The following is an 18,912-nucleotide window of genomic DNA, read 5'->3' on the forward strand; positions in this document are numbered from 1 at the left end:
TGCGCTGGCTCAGGTTTGCATACTCAGACTTGGGGTGCAGACACAGATGACTTGTGCACTGGCTCAGGTTTGCACATTCGGACATGAGGTACAGACACAGATGGGCTTATGTAATGGATCAGGTTTGCACACTCAGACTTGGGGTGCAGACACAGATGACTTGTGCACTGGCTCAGTTTGCACACTAGGACTTGGGGTGCAAATACAGATGGCTTGTGCACTGGCTCATTTGCACACTTGGACTTGGGGTGCAAACACAGATGGGCTTGTGCAGTGGCTCAGGTTTGCACACTCAGATTTGGGGTGCAGACACAGATGGACATGTGTACTGGCTCAAGTTTGTGCTCCATGACTTGGAGTGCAGGCACAGATGAACATGTGAACTGGCTCAGATTTGTGGTCTGCAACTTGGGGTGAAGACACAGACGGGCTTGTGCACTGGCTCAGGTTTGCACACTCGGACTTGGGGTGCAGGCACAGATAGGTTTGTGTAGTGTCTCAGGTTTGCATACTCAGACTTGGGGTGCAAGTACAGATGGGTTTGTGCAGTGGGTCAGGTTTGCACACTCAGACTTGGGGTGCAGACACAGATAGATTCCCAGGCCCTCTGCCAGTAATCCTAAACTACTAGGTGAATTCCAGGCCAGTGAAGAAATCTGTCTCTGAAAGAGCTGAATGACACTTAATGTTGTCCTCTGGCCTCCGTATATTTGCATGTAAATCTGCACACATGCACCTGCACATACAAATAGAAGAGATATTTTCCTTATAATGCAATGTATCTAAATTAGAATACAATTAATGAAGTGAAGTTATTTCCAATAACAAAAATCCTTTCATTTAACTGGAACCACATTTTACTTCCTTGTCCTTGCTCTTCTGGGGAGTATAATATAGTCTGAGATTCCTCTGCCTTGGCTCTGGGATGTTTTCTCTGTGTGTTTTCCTCTGGTAGGCTCTTGTGGACCTGCAGTGACTTTATGTGGCTTTCCTGTCTCTGTGGAAAGTGGACATTTTTGCCCCTGTACCACATTTCATTATTTCTTACATTCCACACCACATTTGAAACATTTGCCTCAATTCTTCAAATTGCTTTTAGCTGTCTGAAAGAATGACCTGAACTGTCTAAAAATATTCCCACTCACTTTAGTCCTCTGTTGGCTTTGCCAGCTTTCATTATAAATGTGGCCACTTACCACCACCTTCTCAGCACCACACAGAAGCTTGTGGCTAGACAGACACATGCCTGTGTTTTTTCACCAGCGCTTCTCCACTGCCTGGTGCATCCCCCTGAGAGTTATCCAGACCACGTGGTGGGCTGCATTATCAAAAACATCATGAGGAGTAGAAACCGTCAATCATTCAGCATCATGAATGTGTGGATAGGACTGTTGATATTGTGAAGTATATGGTTTAAAGTTGAAAAACACTGTTTCAGATCAATGTGGTAACAAGATTGCCTACAGGCCATTTCCCTATTCCTTCTGCACACCCGGACTTGCGTTTTCATTCTCATATTCTCAGATGTTCCTGACCAAATATTTTGTTTTAAATTTGGAACAACAATAAACCTTCAGAGGCAAACCCATATTCTCACATATCAAATGACATTGGATTACTTATGTTTTGTCTAGCAATCTTAGTTTTGTTTAACATCCCGAGTCTGAAGAGATTGCTCTTCTCCCATGTGACCTGATTTAGGCCCCAGAACCCACATCAACTGGCTCGCAACAACTTGTAACTACAGCTCTAGGAGATCTAATGAGTTTACCTGTCCTTTGTGGGCACCCATCCTCACATGACATAGACACACAAAGACACATATGCACATATGCACATGAATAAAAAATAAAAATTAACTCTAGATATCTCTGGTTGGAATAAGTCATCTTTCCCTGCCTCAGCTGAGTACAAACAGCCTTCGGAACTAGTGAAAACATGACAAGATTAAATGTAGAAAGTGATTAAAGAAAGAAAAATAAAACAGGCTGAAAATGGCAAACTGGAGAAATAATAGTGTCAGGCTAGGAGAAGCAAAGCCAGTAGTACTGTAGGAATGAGAGGAAGCCAACCAAGTGTGAGAGCACTCCACAGGTCAGCAGCAGTGGGCTTGGCTCATAGGCAGGTCTACCTGGTTTTGACATTGTAAATATCATGAAGAGACAGAAATTCTGTTGGTCATTAGCACAGATTTATAGAACATATAGCTACAACATAGTACAGCCATTTCAAAAGAGTGTTGAAGCTAAGTTCAAGGTCCCCAGTGAACACATTTTGATTGGAAGGTTGGCATGCCTGACTGCTGGCCTAATTGACTTGACTGTGGCTATTTCTATACTTCTCACTTAGCAGACATTAAATGATGAATACTTATCAAAATAGCTTTCTAAAATCACTGCAAAATTAATCAAGTAATTACCAATAGGTGATTCAAATAATTTGGCCTGTTTGATCACGTTAGTTCCTAGAACCTTATCTAGCAACATTAGCTAATAATTACAGTGATTACCCATTCAATAAGATGCAGAGCAACAAGATGTGTCTTAGCTGAGAAATCTCTTAATTATTATGTATATTCCTTACAAGCCTAGCAAATGATTTCTTCTGTAGTAGCACAATTGTATGTACAGCTCTTCTTTCCTTTGTGTCTTTGTTTTGTAACATCTTATCTGCAATATGTTAGGTATGTGGATGTATGTCAGGCATCACAGAAAATTTCACTCTTGGCCAAATGTGAGAGTACTGTAGGCTCTTCTAGTCTTAAGTCATTTCTATGTAATTCACAAGCTATATAAAGGTTGAGAGGCTTATTCAATCGGCTGTGCTGCCCAGAGCTTAGGTCTCTCTTTAGACACAACTCTTTCTGTATACCACTGTATGTGACTTTACAGCTTTGAATAAAATTTGTATTTAGATTTTGAAATTCTTTTCAATTCTATTTAACTTAATTAATTTAAAAATATTTTTTATCAGCTGCATATCATGTTATATGTGTTGCAGGTAGTTTATTTTGGATGTTTTCCCAAAGGCAGAGAAAAAATTTCACTAGAAGATGATTATGTAATTTATTCTTCACCTATTATGAATAAGGTTTCATAAAAATAATTACAGTGGTTTGACCTTTAAGGGGCAAAGTTTCACAAGAACATGCTGCGCAATATTGGGTAAAAGTTGTGATTTTCATGTGTTAATTCTTATTATGTAAATTAATATAGAGAGAATTTTTATAATTATGGCGACAATATGAACTTTCCCTTGCTCTCTAGCTCAGAATCTGAAACGAGTCACCTTCTACCCACATATCATGCCACTTCCTTGTCATTGATGTAGCTCAGCGACAGAGAGCCTGCCTACCATGCCTGAAGCCCTTGGTTTGGCCATTAGTACTGTACACAAAGTCATCTTCCTGTATGCGTGACTGTAAGATTGCTCCTTTCAAAGTGGCGGATAGTCACTGGTATACATGGCTGAACATGATACAATATTGAATACAAAATCTTGTGTTTTGTTGAGTTCTGTTTGTTGTTCTAGGAAATAATGGTCCATGCTCACAATTCACCATGATTTAGCACTATTTCAGCTCTTGCATTAGTTTTAAATCTTGGGTTAAGATTGGTATCTAACCAGTAGAAGTCTTTATTTTGCTTCCTGTTAACTTTTAAAAATAGTATCATTTTGAGTTGATGTACAAAATAGTAGGTTTCTATATGACAGCTTCATATATATTGGGGCTCACGTGCGCGCGCGCACGCGCACACACACACACACACACCATATTCACTTCCTCATCTCTTATTGGCCTCTCCTCCCTCCTGCTGTTCCCTTTCTGCCCCCAAATACTCTCCTTTTCTGCGATGATGTCATATAAAATGACACGAGAGTTTATTTAAAATTGTATAAAAATATATACAATTATAGAAAAAAACACACATGGGTTCTATTTCTCAACACATTGGCTCTCCCTTCCTCTCACCTCTTTTCTTCCTTAATACATTCCTTTCTCAAACAGTTCCCCTTCTGTTTACATGCCATGTATATGCCCATGTACATATGAACACATATTTAGTTTGTAAGTATAAAAAAACACACATATTTATCTGAGTCTATTTTGCTTGCCATTTTCCTGCAAAAGACACAATTTTCTTCTTCTCTGTGGCTATATATATATATATATATATATATATATGCATTATATTTTTCTTATCCATCCATCTGTTACTAGGCCTCAGCTTGGTTCCTTATTTTGGCTATTTTTAATAATGTTGCAGTAAACAGTGCAAGTATGTCCATGCTATGATGAGTTTGATTCCTTCAGATAAATAGTCAGTAGTGGTGTAGCTGGACCATATGGTGATTCTAATTCTACTTCATGAGCTTTAATACTGATAGCCTTGATGACATTAATAGCTGCATTCTGACCAGCTATGTACTCAGGTTCATTTTGACCTTCATCTTACCAGTATTTTCTGTCATTTTGTTCCTTTTCCCTTTTCTGACTCACCCTCCCTCCCTCTCTCTCTTTCCTTCCTTGATTTGCTTTGTGATGAGGTTTCTCCTTCCTTCCTTCCTTCCTTCCTTCCTTCCTTCCTTCCTTCCTTCCTTCCTTCCTTCCTTCCTTCCTTCCTTCCTTCCTTCCTGCTTTGTGAAGAGGTTTTCCCTTAGAGCCAGGTTTATTTGCAATTCTCTATCTTTTGCATGCTGGCTTCACAGAAATTCTCTTGCCTCAGTCTCCCAAGTGTTGGATTACAGGCACGGACCTCCATCTTGAATGGCAGCCAATCTGACTGGATGAAATAGTATTTCAATGTGGTTTTATTATGTCTGTCCCTGGTTAATCAAATAAACCAGGTGGAAAGAAGAAATGTAAATGCCCAATGTAGAGATGAAATCTTATTCCTTTAGATAAGAAAATGACTTTATCCTTTAATTCATTGCACTAATATCGGAAGTCCTCACTCTTCAAATAATATGGCTTTGCTGATAAGCCACAAGTTTAGCTGCCAGGTCTCCTGGAATATGTTAAATAGTCAGTTACTTTCATTCAAGTAAAATTATGCATTTTTACTGTGTATTTGGATGTCTTTCTCATGAAATTTTGTAAACTGAGATCAGGTTAGAGTTGTTGAACCCTCTATTTAGAATACTGAGCCCAAATAAGTTAGAGCATTTTATATGAATACAGAACCTCATGTCAGCAGACACTGTAAATGTATTAGAATACTTACCCTACACTGTGTTTTCTGTTTCGTTCAAGTGACAATAGCCAGAGGTGCATATAATTTAGAAATTTAGAGTGACCCAAGAGACAGACCCAAAACCACATTGTCAAATTTTGCCTTGCATTTGATTACAAAATACACACCGCTCTGATGTGCAGATTCTTCATTTTTCAGAAGAATCATCACAAGGAAATAGAGAATTGTTTGCAGGACTATTGTGAGGATTAAACTGGAAACAGGACCTTACATTGATGGGTTGGTAAGGATTTCCTCTGTAACATGTCTGAATCAGGTCATAGTATCATATAATCTGTGTGAATCTTAATCATGAGAATGGTTTATACTTCCCTAGTCACAGACCTGAGAATTATGTGTTTCTGTACAAGTTGAATGCTCTTTCTGCTGAAAGGATACATGTAATTCATTTGACATTAGAGAAAGATAACTGGTGCTGAGAATGAAATCATGGGACAAATAATCTCATTTCAGATTCCCTGGTATAAGTTTTGCTCTCAGATTTCAGTACTTTGTGTTTTGATTAATGAAATAAAGATGGATTATACAACCATGAGCTACAAAGTGAAAAATTCAGCAAGACAACTACTTGTTATTAAATGATTCTCATAACAGATTAACCATTACACTTACATATTCAGATCCAAGTTAAAATAAAAATTCATCATGTAAATGCAAAACTTTCATATTTAAAAAGTGTAACAGTCTTGTCTCAGTAGGTAAAGTAATTGCCCATAAGCAGGAACACCCGAGCCTTGTGCACTACTATCATAGCTACATGTGGGGATGCTTGCTTAAATGCCATCACTGGAAAATGTGGGGTCAGGGGAGCCCTGAGACTTTCTGGGTCACCAAATGGATAGGATAGAGGTTCCATCATAGACCTGTCTCAAAAAATAACTTGGGCAATGACTGAGGTAGACTTCTAGTGTGGGCCTCTGACCTACCTACAGGCAATCACATTAACATGATTTTATGTAAAAAAGAAGTTTTGGTACTCTTTGCTGCTGAGTTTGCAGGATGAGATCTGCAAGTTGTTTACTTACAGTTGATTTCTTTATTTCAACTCTTTTTGGTACCTGACTTTTGTCCTCCTGCATTTTACTATGTTGGATAGGTGGTCAATAACATTTGGAGTCTGAAGGGGTGACTTGTGACTTTTAAACACTGGTCCTCTTTTCTTCCCAACAATGGGACATTGATTGGCCAGACAGAGTGCCCTTTTTCTTTCAGTTATAATACTTGTCAGTGGATTTCTCAAAAATACATTCTTAATAGTTAGAGTTTTTTGTAGTTGTTTTTAAACATCCATAGGGAAAAGCAGAATTGACCCCTTTACAGCTTGATCATCGATCTGATCTTGCAGGTGAATCAGTTTGCTATTATTTTTCCAAATTAGTTCTGTGAATTCAATTTGACACAGTTATAGTCATCTTGAGTCATACCTGCTGTGATTGCCCCTGAGCAGTCCTGGCCAATTTCCCTTACATGGTTTCCAAAAATACTAAACATAGACAAATCTGATTGGGTGGAGTTATACTAGGCTTCAGTGCTAAAAATGGACCTGACCGTGCTCCGTTATCTTCAGATGAACCAAAGGTACGTCCTGGCTTGATTAAAGTCACTTTTGTCTTGATGAGTACATGTAGTTATACATTCTCTCCAAATTGTGGGAGTTTATTAACATTGCCACCCAGGACCAAGCTTCTGTCCCGAATATGGCTGTCTCTTTCTTTGGTCTCACAGAATCTTGGAGCCGGTTGCTTTGTGCTTTTTATGTTTTTATTCTTCAATTCATTAAAAAAATGCTGTCATCCAATTTGGGGGCTGGAGAGATAGATTTTCAATTTTAGATTTTTTCTTTGTAGGATGTATTTTCGAATGGGCCCCAGACTCACATTTGTGACACAGTTGCTTTACTGTCAAGGCGGACACCCAGCCTCTAATATTTTTGCTTTTTTGTATTTATAAGTTTTTCGTGTTTAAAATTGTGTATGTGCGTGCGCACGTGTGTGTGTGTGTATGCGTGTGAACATATGTGCAGGGGCATGTGCACCTGTATGTAGAGGCCAGAGATTGACACTTTCTTTGACCTCACCATTGTATATCCTACTTTATGAAACATCATCTCTTACTGAACCTCCAGCTCACAAGTTGCTGGCTACGGAGCAAACTCCAGGGTTCTTGATGCCTCTAACTTCCCAGGGGTAGAAGTTTAAGTGTGCACTGACACCCAGTGTTCTACATGAACGCTGGATATCTGAGGTCAGATTCTCATACTTGTCAGGCAAGAATTTTACTCATCCATTTCACCAACAATGTTATAGATTTGCTTAGAACTGTTTTTTATCACATGAAGGGTGTTGAGGCTTTCCTCCTTCCATATCGACCAATGCAAATGGTGCATTCATTGGCATGGCCATAAGGGTCCTTACCATATACCTCATATACAAGCGGAGCTTCTTAACAATCTTTTAATATGATTGTACATAATACTGAAGAATGATATCCACAGGATCAAGTGAGAGTATTTTGTCTCCAGACTGTTAAATTTGTTTTTTTTTCCAAATATAGGCAATTTAAGAGCCTTAAAGTTTATTTATAAAGATATGTTTTGTGAACATAAGTTTTGAATGTTGCCTCAAAGTTTGTGGGTTTTGTTTGGTTTTTAGTTAACATACAAAGTAATACGTTTCATTTTGGTGTTTTCATAATACTTTGTCATGGTTGATCCTTGCCTTCTTCTATTTTCCGTCCCTTAAACTCTTACAACCCTGGTAGTCTCTTTTGTACTTCCTGAATACAAGTATGTATTACTCCTCCCTCACTTCCTCAAACTCTTTTCTCCACAGTAAGGGTAGCCTTTCTAGTATCTTGGTTTGTACCAATGCATTTAAGTATGTACCCATATGTCATGGTCAAAGCTAGAATTTTTAAATATATATGCAACATTCATCTTTCCGAATATTTGTTACCTCACTGAGTGTAGTAATTTCCAGATCTATTCATCTTATGAAAATTTCATATTTTCATTTTTCTTTATGACTTAATAAAAATCCTTCATATATATGTTTCAGAGAGTTAGTATCCATCTCTCTCTCTTGATGAGTATCTACTATCATTCCATTTTATTGCTACTGGGAAGAGTGTAGCAGTGAAAATGGATATGCAAGTAACACTCTGATAGGACGTACTGCCCTTTGGGTATGTGCCCAATGGTGGTACTTTGTCATATGGTAGTTCTATCCTTTTTCTTTTTAGAACTTCCACACTGATGTCCATGAGTTCTTCATTTCCCACATCATCTCACATTCTGACTAGAGTGAGTTTTAACTCCCATTTGCCCATCTCAGGGCATAAAACACTTTTAACAATATATATTGATCATCTATGTTTATTCTTTTGAAAGCTCTCTATTTAATCCATTGACTCATTAGTTGATGGGAAGTTTTAGACTTTTTTATGCTTAAGTTTTATGCTTATTTACTCATTTCAGGTTCTAACACCCTGTCTGAAGTGTAGTTGGGATTTTTTTTTTTCGTTTCATAGTTTGTCTGTGTTTTCATTCTATTTATTTCTTTATCTGTGAATCTTTGTCATTTAATGCATCCTGATTAGTCACTTCTTGACCTGATATCCTCTGCTATTGGAGCCTTGTTTTCAGAGGGTCATTACACAAGCCTCTATCTGGAAGTGTTTTCCTATGGTGGTTTCAGCATTTCACATATTAATGTACCAAAATTTGATAGACTTTTAATTGATTATTGTTCAAGGTGAGAGATGTGGATTCATACTTCTACAGGTGGATATCTGGGTTTACCAGTTGCAATCTCATTTTTTTTTGTTTTGATTTTGTTTTTGAGATCATATCTAGAAAGCCATCACTCATTGTCAAGATTTTACCTATATTTCCTTTCAATATGTCAAAAATTTCAGGTCATTTATTCTTTCACTCATGTTGAGTTGCTGTTTTAACATAGGAGTGCGCTAACCTTTGTTTTGTATTTATGTGTCTGATTTTTCTATTTACTTCTTATTAAAATGATCATCCCTTCCTCACATACATTCTTGGCACGTTTTTAAGAAAAATTTATCACAATCCATAGATTTATGTTCAGTATATCTTGTTCCATTGATTTAGCTGTGTATTTTTGTCACTATTAGACAGTTTTGATTATTGTAGCATTTGAGGATACTTTGAAATTAAGTAGTTTATGTCTTGCTCAATTGCATTGACATGTAAACAGCCTCTTGTGTTTCCAAATGAATTTAAGTTTTTAATGTCTATATGAATTATTGGGATTTTATAGGAGTTATATTTAAACTATGGATCATTTTGAGTTGTAAGGACACTTTAATAATATTTATTCTTTCAGTCATAAATATATGGAATTCTCCCATTTACTGATATCTTCAATTTTTTCATCAATTGCTGCTTAACCTGTGTATGGTAGTTGATGCCTGTATTCTCAGCATCTGGGGGTCAGAGGCAAGAGGATTGTCATGAGTTAGATGCAAATCTGGGCTAAGTGGGTTACAGTCAAGCTTGAGCTGTAGAGTAGGACACTGTATCATAAATAAAAGCATTTTTTTAGTTTTTAATGCTTGGAACTTTAAAATACTCTATTAAATATACCATTTATCTCATTGTTGCCACTGTTTAAATTGTATTTATAAGTTGGAGGATCGTTTACTATATGTAGAAATGCAACTGTTCTCTTGGTATCTTTTATCTTGTCTCCTTCCTGAATTTGTTAACTGACAGCTCTTGCGGGATTTTACAGTTTTCTGTAAATGTAAAAATCATGCTATCCATAAACAGAGACAATTTTGCATTTTCCTTTCAAATTTGTAGTCCTTTTTGAGGCCTCTCATTTGTGTTCATTTTTCTCTTTAATCGAAATGATCATATTTAGTATTCTCTTAGGGGTGATTTGGTAGACTTGAATTTATATAGTCTTTTTATAGCATGGAAGCTTTCTTTCTCCTTTAACCATGGTTTAAATGTTTGCACATTTTTCTATATTATTCAGCTGTAAAGCTGTTTACTTGAAAACTTTCCTTTTATATCATAATGTAGGTGTTTGTCACTAACACCTTTTCTTTTAGAGCCCTTTGTCTTGTATGCCAACCATTTGACTTGTTCTTCCATTTCACCTGTTTCAAGGTATTTTCTGTTTTAAATTTATTTACCCATTTATTGCTTAGAAATTAGTTTACTAGTTTTCATGCATTTGTGAATATTTCAACTCTCTTCTTACATAATTGCTTTTTGAAAAAGGAGATTTTATTTCATCTTTTTCCTTTTTGATACTTTCCTTTCCTTTTTAAAAGAGATTGTGTTTCATTTTTATTTGTGTATTCCTGTACTTTCAGAGGCAAGGAGAAGGCATGGGTTCCCTTGGAGCTGGAGTGGCAGGCTGTTGCTAGCTGCCTAATGTAAGGGCTTGGACATGGACTCCAGCATTGTGCAAGAGCAGCAAGCATGTTTACCCACTGAGCTATCTCTTTAGCCTTCCTTTCAATAATGTCTAATTTCACAACAGCATTCAGAGAAAAAGTGTTGTAGGGTCTGAGTCTTGTTTCATTGTCACACACATGTTCCTTCCTGGAGGCTGTTGTGTGTTCTTAAGAAGGCTGAACATTCTGTTGTCATGGTAGTTCAATGTCCTAAAGCGTCACTCAAGTCTGGTGTTTCTTCACTTTGTTCGTGGTTGAAAGAAAGGGACTGAATTCCTCAATTGCTATTTCATAGTCATCCCTGCACTTATGAAGGTGCCGAGTTCCTGCACTGTTATGTCATAGTCAGTCTACCCCTTATGAAGGTACTGAGTTCCTCCATTATGTCATTGTCAGCCCACCACTTATAAAGGTTCCGAATTCCTCCATTGCCATTCCATGGTCAGCCCACCACTTATGCAAGTTTTACATTCGTAGATTGAACCACAATAGATAAAAAAAAACATGTAAAATTTTAAGTTTGAACCAAACACATGGACAATGGTTTGTGAAGCATTTAGCTTTTTTCTTTATTTTTGTGTTTTGTTTGTTTTACATTCCAATCACAGTTTCCCTTTCTTCCTCTTCTTTCACAGCCTCCCTTTCACACGTCTTGCCCCAGCCCCATCTTCTCCTCCTCCATTTCTTTTCAGAAAAGGATGGACTATGTTTTAAGACAGTCTTACTATGTACCCTTGACTGGTCTGGACCTTACAATGTAGACCAGGCTGGCCTTGAACTCACAGAGATATGCCTACATCTTCTCCCCAAAACATGCACCACCCACTCTCAATCTGCCTAACAATTAAACTGTATAAAGCAGTGCCAGTAATTTATAGGTGGTTTAAAGCATTTGGAAGGATTTCACATTAGTGACCTGAACTCCTATACATCTGGTACCCATGAGGGACCTAGACCTCAAGTCTCCATCAAATCAGTCCTATTGCTGTCTGCCATTCTCTTCAGCTATATTACTACTTCCTTTATATCTTTAGGTACTGTGTTGAACATGTGTATACTTAAAGTCATTATATCATTTTGATAATTAATTCCTTTATAATGTTATATTGATTTTTGTGGCAATACTATTATGTATAATACAGATAAAGCCACATTTTTTGCTTATCAATTGCTTATTTTTAGACATATTCATTTTTCTGCATGCATTCATTTATTCTTTATAGAAATCTTTCATGGATAGATGGCTTATATATGGATTTTATCTTTATTTTTACCATTCAGCCCTCTGTGGTTTTTGGTTGGAGAACTTAGTCCATTTTCATTTAGAATAATTCTTTATGAGTAAGGATTTACTCTGGATTTTTTATTTGTTTCCAACTGTCATATAATATAAAGATCCTTCCTCATAAACCATCTTCATTTATGACTTGATAACTTTTGAAGTCAAGTCTTGGTTCTTATCAACTGTCTATTTGCTATGGGATATTTTTTTGTTCCTAAGCAGCTTACACAGAATATTTCAAAGTTATACTATTTTAAGTTAATACAACTCAATTTTGGTTACATGTAAAACAATGTATTCTGGAGTGTGAGGGTAAGATGGTCATTGAGGTCCAGTTCTAAACTGGGCTCACATGATCACTTCCCTCTCCTTCAGCCATGCATAGGATCTCCTTTTCTAAGTTCTGATACATGGATTTGAGGAATAGTTGTAACATGGCAGCATGAAATTGCTGTTCCTACCTTCCTCATTTAGTTTCTTCCTAGATCTGTGTCTTATCCACATGGTATTCTCTTATACTAGTACAGTAGTCTTGAATGGCGGCCTCTTGTTTAAACAAGTATAGTTTTCCATGATGAGATGATTCTGGGCACTCTTCTTTCTCTTCGTTGGTGATATCTCTGTTAAAAATCCTGGGGGGCTTGGCTTGGAAGAGATCAGGAAAGGAGTAGAGATGGTGGGTGTTTAAGAAATAAAAGATGTGGCCGGGCGGTGGTGGCACACGCCTTTAATCCCAGCACTCGGGAGGCAGAGGCAGGCAGATCTCTTTGAATTCGAGACCAGCCTGGTCTACAGAGCTAGTTCCAGGACAGGCTCCAAAGCCACAGAGAAACCCTGTCTCAAAAAACAAAAAAACAAAAAAACAAAAAAACAAAAAAAACAAAAAACAACAACAACAAAAAAAAAAACCTTCCATGGGTCTTCACTTCATATGCCTGAGCAGCTGTTGTGGTCTGTGTGTTTTTTCCTGGGGGACCACCTATCCTACTCCTAGTTTTCTTCAGTTGCCTATAGTTATTCATGTAGGGTACAGGCCTCCTGGTACGTTCTCCATGTAGTTTAGCATGTTCATTGGTGTTATCTTGTTCAGCCCATGTTTGGGCAGTCATGTTGGTGAGACTTAATGAGTATAGCTTCTGATGTTACTGGAGGAGATACAATCTCACAACAAAGTCCTGATTTTCTGACTAGTATAGTCTTTCCACCTCCTTTCCTTCAATGTTGTCTTAGGAGTGTTCTGTAGATATGTTTATTAGAACTGGGATTCACAACTTTTCATTTTGATGGGTTGTGGGTTTTTGTAATAGATTCCATGTGTTGAAAAAAGAAGTTTCCTTGATGAAGAGTTCAGACTACATTTATCTGTGAGTATAAGGATAAATGTTTAAATTGTTGTCAAGATTGTGCAGGTGTAGTAAGTTAGTGGTTGTAAATTTTCCTCCAGTAGCCATGACTTCACTAGCATTGAGTAGTTAGTTAGGTTTCCAGTATCAGGCACAATTTACTTTTTGTTGAGCAAGTCTTAGAGAGCCGTTTCATACTTTTTTTTTTTATTTGTAAGGGTCAATGGGGACTACTGATTAAGGCATCAAATCAAAAGCATGAGCTTTGCAGTATTGGGTTTTAGCGTGTGCTGCTTCGTCCATGATATGCTCCTTCTGTGGCATGGAGCAGCAAAACTCACCTCTGTGTGAGCAAGCGAATAGGTACACACGTTCTTTCAATGATAGATTGGCTACACATTTTCTTTTCCTTTACACTAACTCAAAATACATCAGTGTTTGTAATAGTCAGGCAAACACCTAAGAAATGATCCCAAAGGTATGCATCAAATTTATAGCTCAGTTGTTCTTCCTACTGACATCATCATCTGTTTTGTAGAACATTCATTTGTTTTGTAGAACTCTTGGGAAAAATGAGTTGCTGGCATCAGACTTCCAGTAGCACCGTGAGTCAGCACTAGCTTTCATAGAGAAAGGCCTAGAATCTACATTTTTACAACACAGAGTTGTCTGCTTTGGTGAAACACTTTCATAAAAATCTTAATGTTAAGCAAGTCATCATAACAGGAGTATCAATTTCTGCCTTAAAACAAGATCATAGTTCTAAACATAAGGTTTGTATAGAGTGTAGGAAATACTACTCTGGCAATATGAGCTATTCTAGACCTAAATTATGAAAGTTGCATAAAATAAATAAGCTAGGTGGCCCAAGCTCATTCCCAAGTGTGTCATTTTTTGTGGAGAGGATAATTAACTGCTACAGTATATATATGAATTTTATGCTTATTCTCTTAATATATTTTAAAGCAATAATGCGGAAATGATCAGTATGCAGAATCCAAAGTTCATTGCCTCTCATTGGGGCTAAATTTTAAGATGTATGGATGAAATGAGCCAAAATTTAATCTTGCTATGCGTGAGTTTAAAGAGCAATATTCAATATGCTGAAAATCCATAAGAATCTCTGCATATTGCAATTATTTTCCTAAAAGAAATGCAGAAACAAAAAGCACATATCTACCCAGATGCAGCCAATGCTTTGTCTTTCACGTGACATTTCTGGCTGTTGTTAAGAGTCACCTGATCAAGCTGGAAAGATATTTCTTGAAATGATGCATGGTTTGCCGTGCATGCCTTCATTGTGCTTACCGCCATTATGGAATAACGCGTCTTATTGGGAAAGACAATGATTATGTCTGGGGACTCTTGCTCAGTCAGCTCCTACAATAACACTGATGTTTTGTGAATCATTTCAGATTTCAGAGAGCTACGCCTTCCTACCAAGAGAAGCGGTGACAAGGTTTCTAATGAGCTGTTCCGAGTGTCAGAAAAGAATGCACTTGAACCCAGATGGAACCGACCACAAAGGTAGCCACAGTGCCCAATAGTGAGATTTGAAGTCAATTTTTCTTCATATGGTCAATTTATGCCTTACGTTTTATAAAAATGTGGAAGAACGAAACAGTTCAACAAGTCATAACATCTCATTTCTTCACGTTGTGAGCAGTGGATCCTGTGTACCTACTTACGAAATAATTCAGCATCCACTCCTAGAAGGAAATTTCAACAGTACAAGTATTATTTTTATAACACTGTTTTAATTTCCACCATGGTACTACTTTTTGGTATTTTAGATATATTCAGCAAGAAAGTTCAATACTATAAATAACTTTTCCAGTCTATAGAATACCTTTTTTGAAAAAAAATTATAGACTACATAAAATGCCCTCAATTAAAATTTTTATATAAACATAACTTGACTTTTCTATTTATTGAATTATATAGATAATTTTGTTAAGCATTAAAATATTTCTCAATAATCAGATTAATCTTATAGGCACATTTAAAATCCTTCTATGTGGTAGAAGATAGCCTAACTCCTAAATAAAAGAAAAAAATAAAAAGCAAATTTCTTTTATATCCCAGTAATACACACACACACACACACACACACAAACAACTATTCACTGAAATACTTTTTTAAGCACTTAATCAGCATGTTAGTTTTATTTATTGTTATTCAGGATATTTAAAGTTACTCTACAGTAAGGAATAGCGGATTTGTCCAGTCTGTTGATTTGGGCCAACATAGTTTGTAGAAATTTGCATGTTATATTTTGTACCGTTCATCTATAGTGCTTTCAAGTTTTTTAATCATTAATTACTGAAGACTATATTTTAATTAGATGCACTTATTCACCCTGAAGTTGCAGCTGGAACACAGTGTCACATTCATCATGGACTTAAAATGTTCTGTTGCAGATAATGGGAAGCCTCCTACATTGGTGACCAGCATGATTGACTACAACATGCCAATCACCATGGCGTACATGAAGCACATGAAGCTGCAGCTGCTAAACTCACAGCAAGATGAGGTAAACCAGAAAGACCTGTGACTGCATCACCTATCACTATGGGTTTGAGCATGGTGCCAAGTGAAGGCTGTAATTTATATTGTTAATGAAAAGAAATGTCACCAGTACCTCACTGATTTCAAAAGGGTATAAAGGTGCCCCAGCCAGGACGCAGTATCCCTGGATGAGTCCATCTTCCTTAGTGCTGTGTGAGATAGATTCCTTTTTCTTACTAAATCACCACTGAGGCGGTCTTGGCAAAGAGTGACAAATCGTGAGTATCCTTACCCAGAAAGCAGCCAAGGACGGAGAACCTCTGAACCTGTCTTCTGTGAGAAACTGAAAAATCAATTTAAGATCATTTCCAGTTCAATCATGTCCCTCTCAGCCACATCTCTATAGTAGTCATTTTTTCCTATGAATTATTATTTAATAATGTTGTGTTTAAACATCTGCATTTTTTCAGAGAGAAATTGTCACAATTCTTTTTATTACAGACATTTTCATGTTTCAGATTATTATATTCCATTTGAATCTAGCAATATACTGTCATATATCAGACTCCAAATTTGTATTTATTGGTAGTCTCTAGAATTCTAGTTCTTATTTTAATAAAAGAATTTGTGTTTGTGAGGGGGGAGAGATTGCATGTGTGTTGTGTGTATGTTTGTATATATGTACATGTGTGTTTATGTGTGTATATGAGTTTGTGTGTATATCACTGTGTTTTGGGGTTTGCATGTTTGTCTGGGTATGTCTTTGTGTGTGCCTGTGTATGAATGTATGTGTGTTTGTCTGTGTATCTATGTGTGAGTGTGTGTGTATTTTTCATAAATAAGCAAAGGTAATCAGCACACTGTATGAATTTAGTTAATCCTCATTAACTAGTTGTTGTAGGGGGAGGACCACTTGTTTGTCCTGGATAGCTGGCTAGCTTACACCCGAAATAACCACACAGAAATTGTATTAATTAAAACACTACTTGGCCATTAGCTCTAACTTCTTATTGTATTGGCTAACTCTCACATCTTGATTTAATCCATTTCTATTAATCTGTATATCGCCATGTGGCAGTGGCTTACCAGGGAAAGAGTCTGACCAGTCTTTGGTGGATCCATTGTGTCTCTTCTCTTCCCTTCTTCCTCCCAGCATTCAGTTCTGTTTTCTCTGCCCACCTAAGTTCTGCCCTATCATCTAGGCCAAGGCAGTTTCTTTATTCATTAACCAATATAAGCAAACACACAAACAGAAGGACCTCCTACACCAACTAGTCATCACCTCTGACAAGCAGAAACATTCAGATTGTCTATGTTGGAAACAGACCTTCAGGCTAATAAATTCCCTCCTTGAACATTCCCTGTCAAAGGAAATGTGGTTAAATATTTACTTTAAAAATACTAGATTATAAAGTAAACATTTAGTCAAGCTTATTATTGTTAATAATAATTATTATTACCATTAAAATACTAGATTATTTGTAAAATAAGACCTATTAAAATTACTTTGGGGCTCTTTTATTCATAAAATTTAATCTGTCTTTTTGTTTTTCACTGTACTTGATAAAGTTTTTCTTGAAACTATAGCATTATTTTTCCTCCATATAGTTGTGGTTCACTCTCTAAGAATATCTCTGAAGTTGACATATTGCATTAAATATTACCAAATGGCCAACAATAAATGATTGAATTAACCATAATAATGCCATTATACTAAAGACCTCAAACTCAGATTTTCAAAATGTGTCTCTTATGTCTGTTAATAAGAATGAAACAACTGACACCATGGTCATTACAGAGTTGAAAAAAATAACGTTTCATAGAAATGCTACAGTTGCCAAATTATTTGTAGGAAGCTAATATGGAGGTCAATAAGCTTATTTCTGTGCTCCAATTATGATCAGCTTTGTGCCAACCTCAGCCCACATATTCTGAGTCCTTCTGACTGTAAAACATAATACATGTTTGAACTAAAAAGCAGAGCATTTAAATTATAATTAGGGAAATTATCCTTATGACAGTTTGAGATTATTAAATTGAATGCATACTGTTTTAAAATAGTCAAAGAAATTACTTGTTATTAGAGTATTTACCAAATTTTAGAAAACTATAACTACCACAGATTTGAAAAACTGAATAAGATAAGCCAGCCATACTGAACTGAACCTCAAACAAGGTAATCTTGATTGTAATCTGTTTTTAAATTTTAATAAGAATTAATCCATTAATTTTACCCGTATTTACTGAGTACCTTTTAGGTACTCTTAGAAATCAATGAACAAAAATTTTGTATTTATGAAGCATGTCTTCCAGTGTGAGCAAAAGACAATAAGGAAAATAAACAATAAGACTAGGCAAGTAAAACGATGTTTAAACTGTAAAAGAAGAAAGAAGAAAGGAAGCTCAAAAAGAAATCTATTCAGAATGCAAATCAGTAGTGCAGAACTCATCTCCTCCTGTTTTTGAGGTCCTGGGTTCAATGACAAGTACCCCAAAAGTGAACAAATGAATGATCAAATGAATAAAGAGATTGCATCATTTGAGCAAAATTGAAAGAAATGACATGTGTTGTTAGTTATATTATATTGCTGTCATAGACATCATGGCCAAGGCAACTTATAGAAAGCTCTTTTTTGCTTATAGTTTCAGAATCTATGATGGCTGAGTGAGTAAAGGAGTGGGCAGTAAGTTGAGGGCTTTCCTCTTTAACTGCAAGCTCCAAGCAGAGTGCAGTAGGAATGGCATGTAGCTTTGAAACCTGAAACTTTGCCACCAATTACATACTTCCACTAGCTAAATTATACATCCTAAGTCTACCTGGCCAGTACCACCAAAGGGGAGCTATGTATTCAAACTTTCTGATTCCAGCCAATATAATCTGGTTCTTGGCCCATAGGCCCATAGGCTCATGTTCATTCATATAGCAATATAGGATGCTTCTAGTCTAACACCAAAAATTTCCCAAAGTTTTTTAGTCTCAAAACTGTTTAAAAGCCCAAAGTCTGTTCTGAGACTCAAGGCAATCTCTTAACTGTAAGCTTCTGTAAAATAAAATAAAAAGTCTAATACCTCAATGGTGGGCTA

At 36.6% G+C, this 18,912-nt stretch overlaps 1 protein-coding gene across 1 annotated transcript in view; it reads left to right on the forward strand.

Moving 5' to 3' along the window:
* Positions 1 to 18,912, forward strand: part of Nol4 (nucleolar protein 4) — a 351,023-nt gene that overhangs the window by 108,631 nt on the left and 223,480 nt on the right. Inside the window, exons 3-4 of the mRNA XM_050135051.1 lie at positions 14,735 to 14,846; positions 15,741 to 15,853. Of these exons, the coding sequence (XP_049991008.1) occupies positions 14,735 to 14,846; positions 15,741 to 15,853 (225 nt within the window). The remainder of the gene's footprint in view (positions 1 to 14,734; positions 14,847 to 15,740; positions 15,854 to 18,912) is intronic.

This window comes from Alexandromys fortis, unplaced genomic scaffold (genome assembly GCF_014885135.2).
Source record: "Alexandromys fortis isolate MF-2015 unplaced genomic scaffold, M_Fortis_MF-2015_v1.1 scaffold_25, whole genome shotgun sequence".
Taxonomy (NCBI): Eukaryota; Metazoa; Chordata; class Mammalia; order Rodentia; family Cricetidae; genus Alexandromys; species Alexandromys fortis.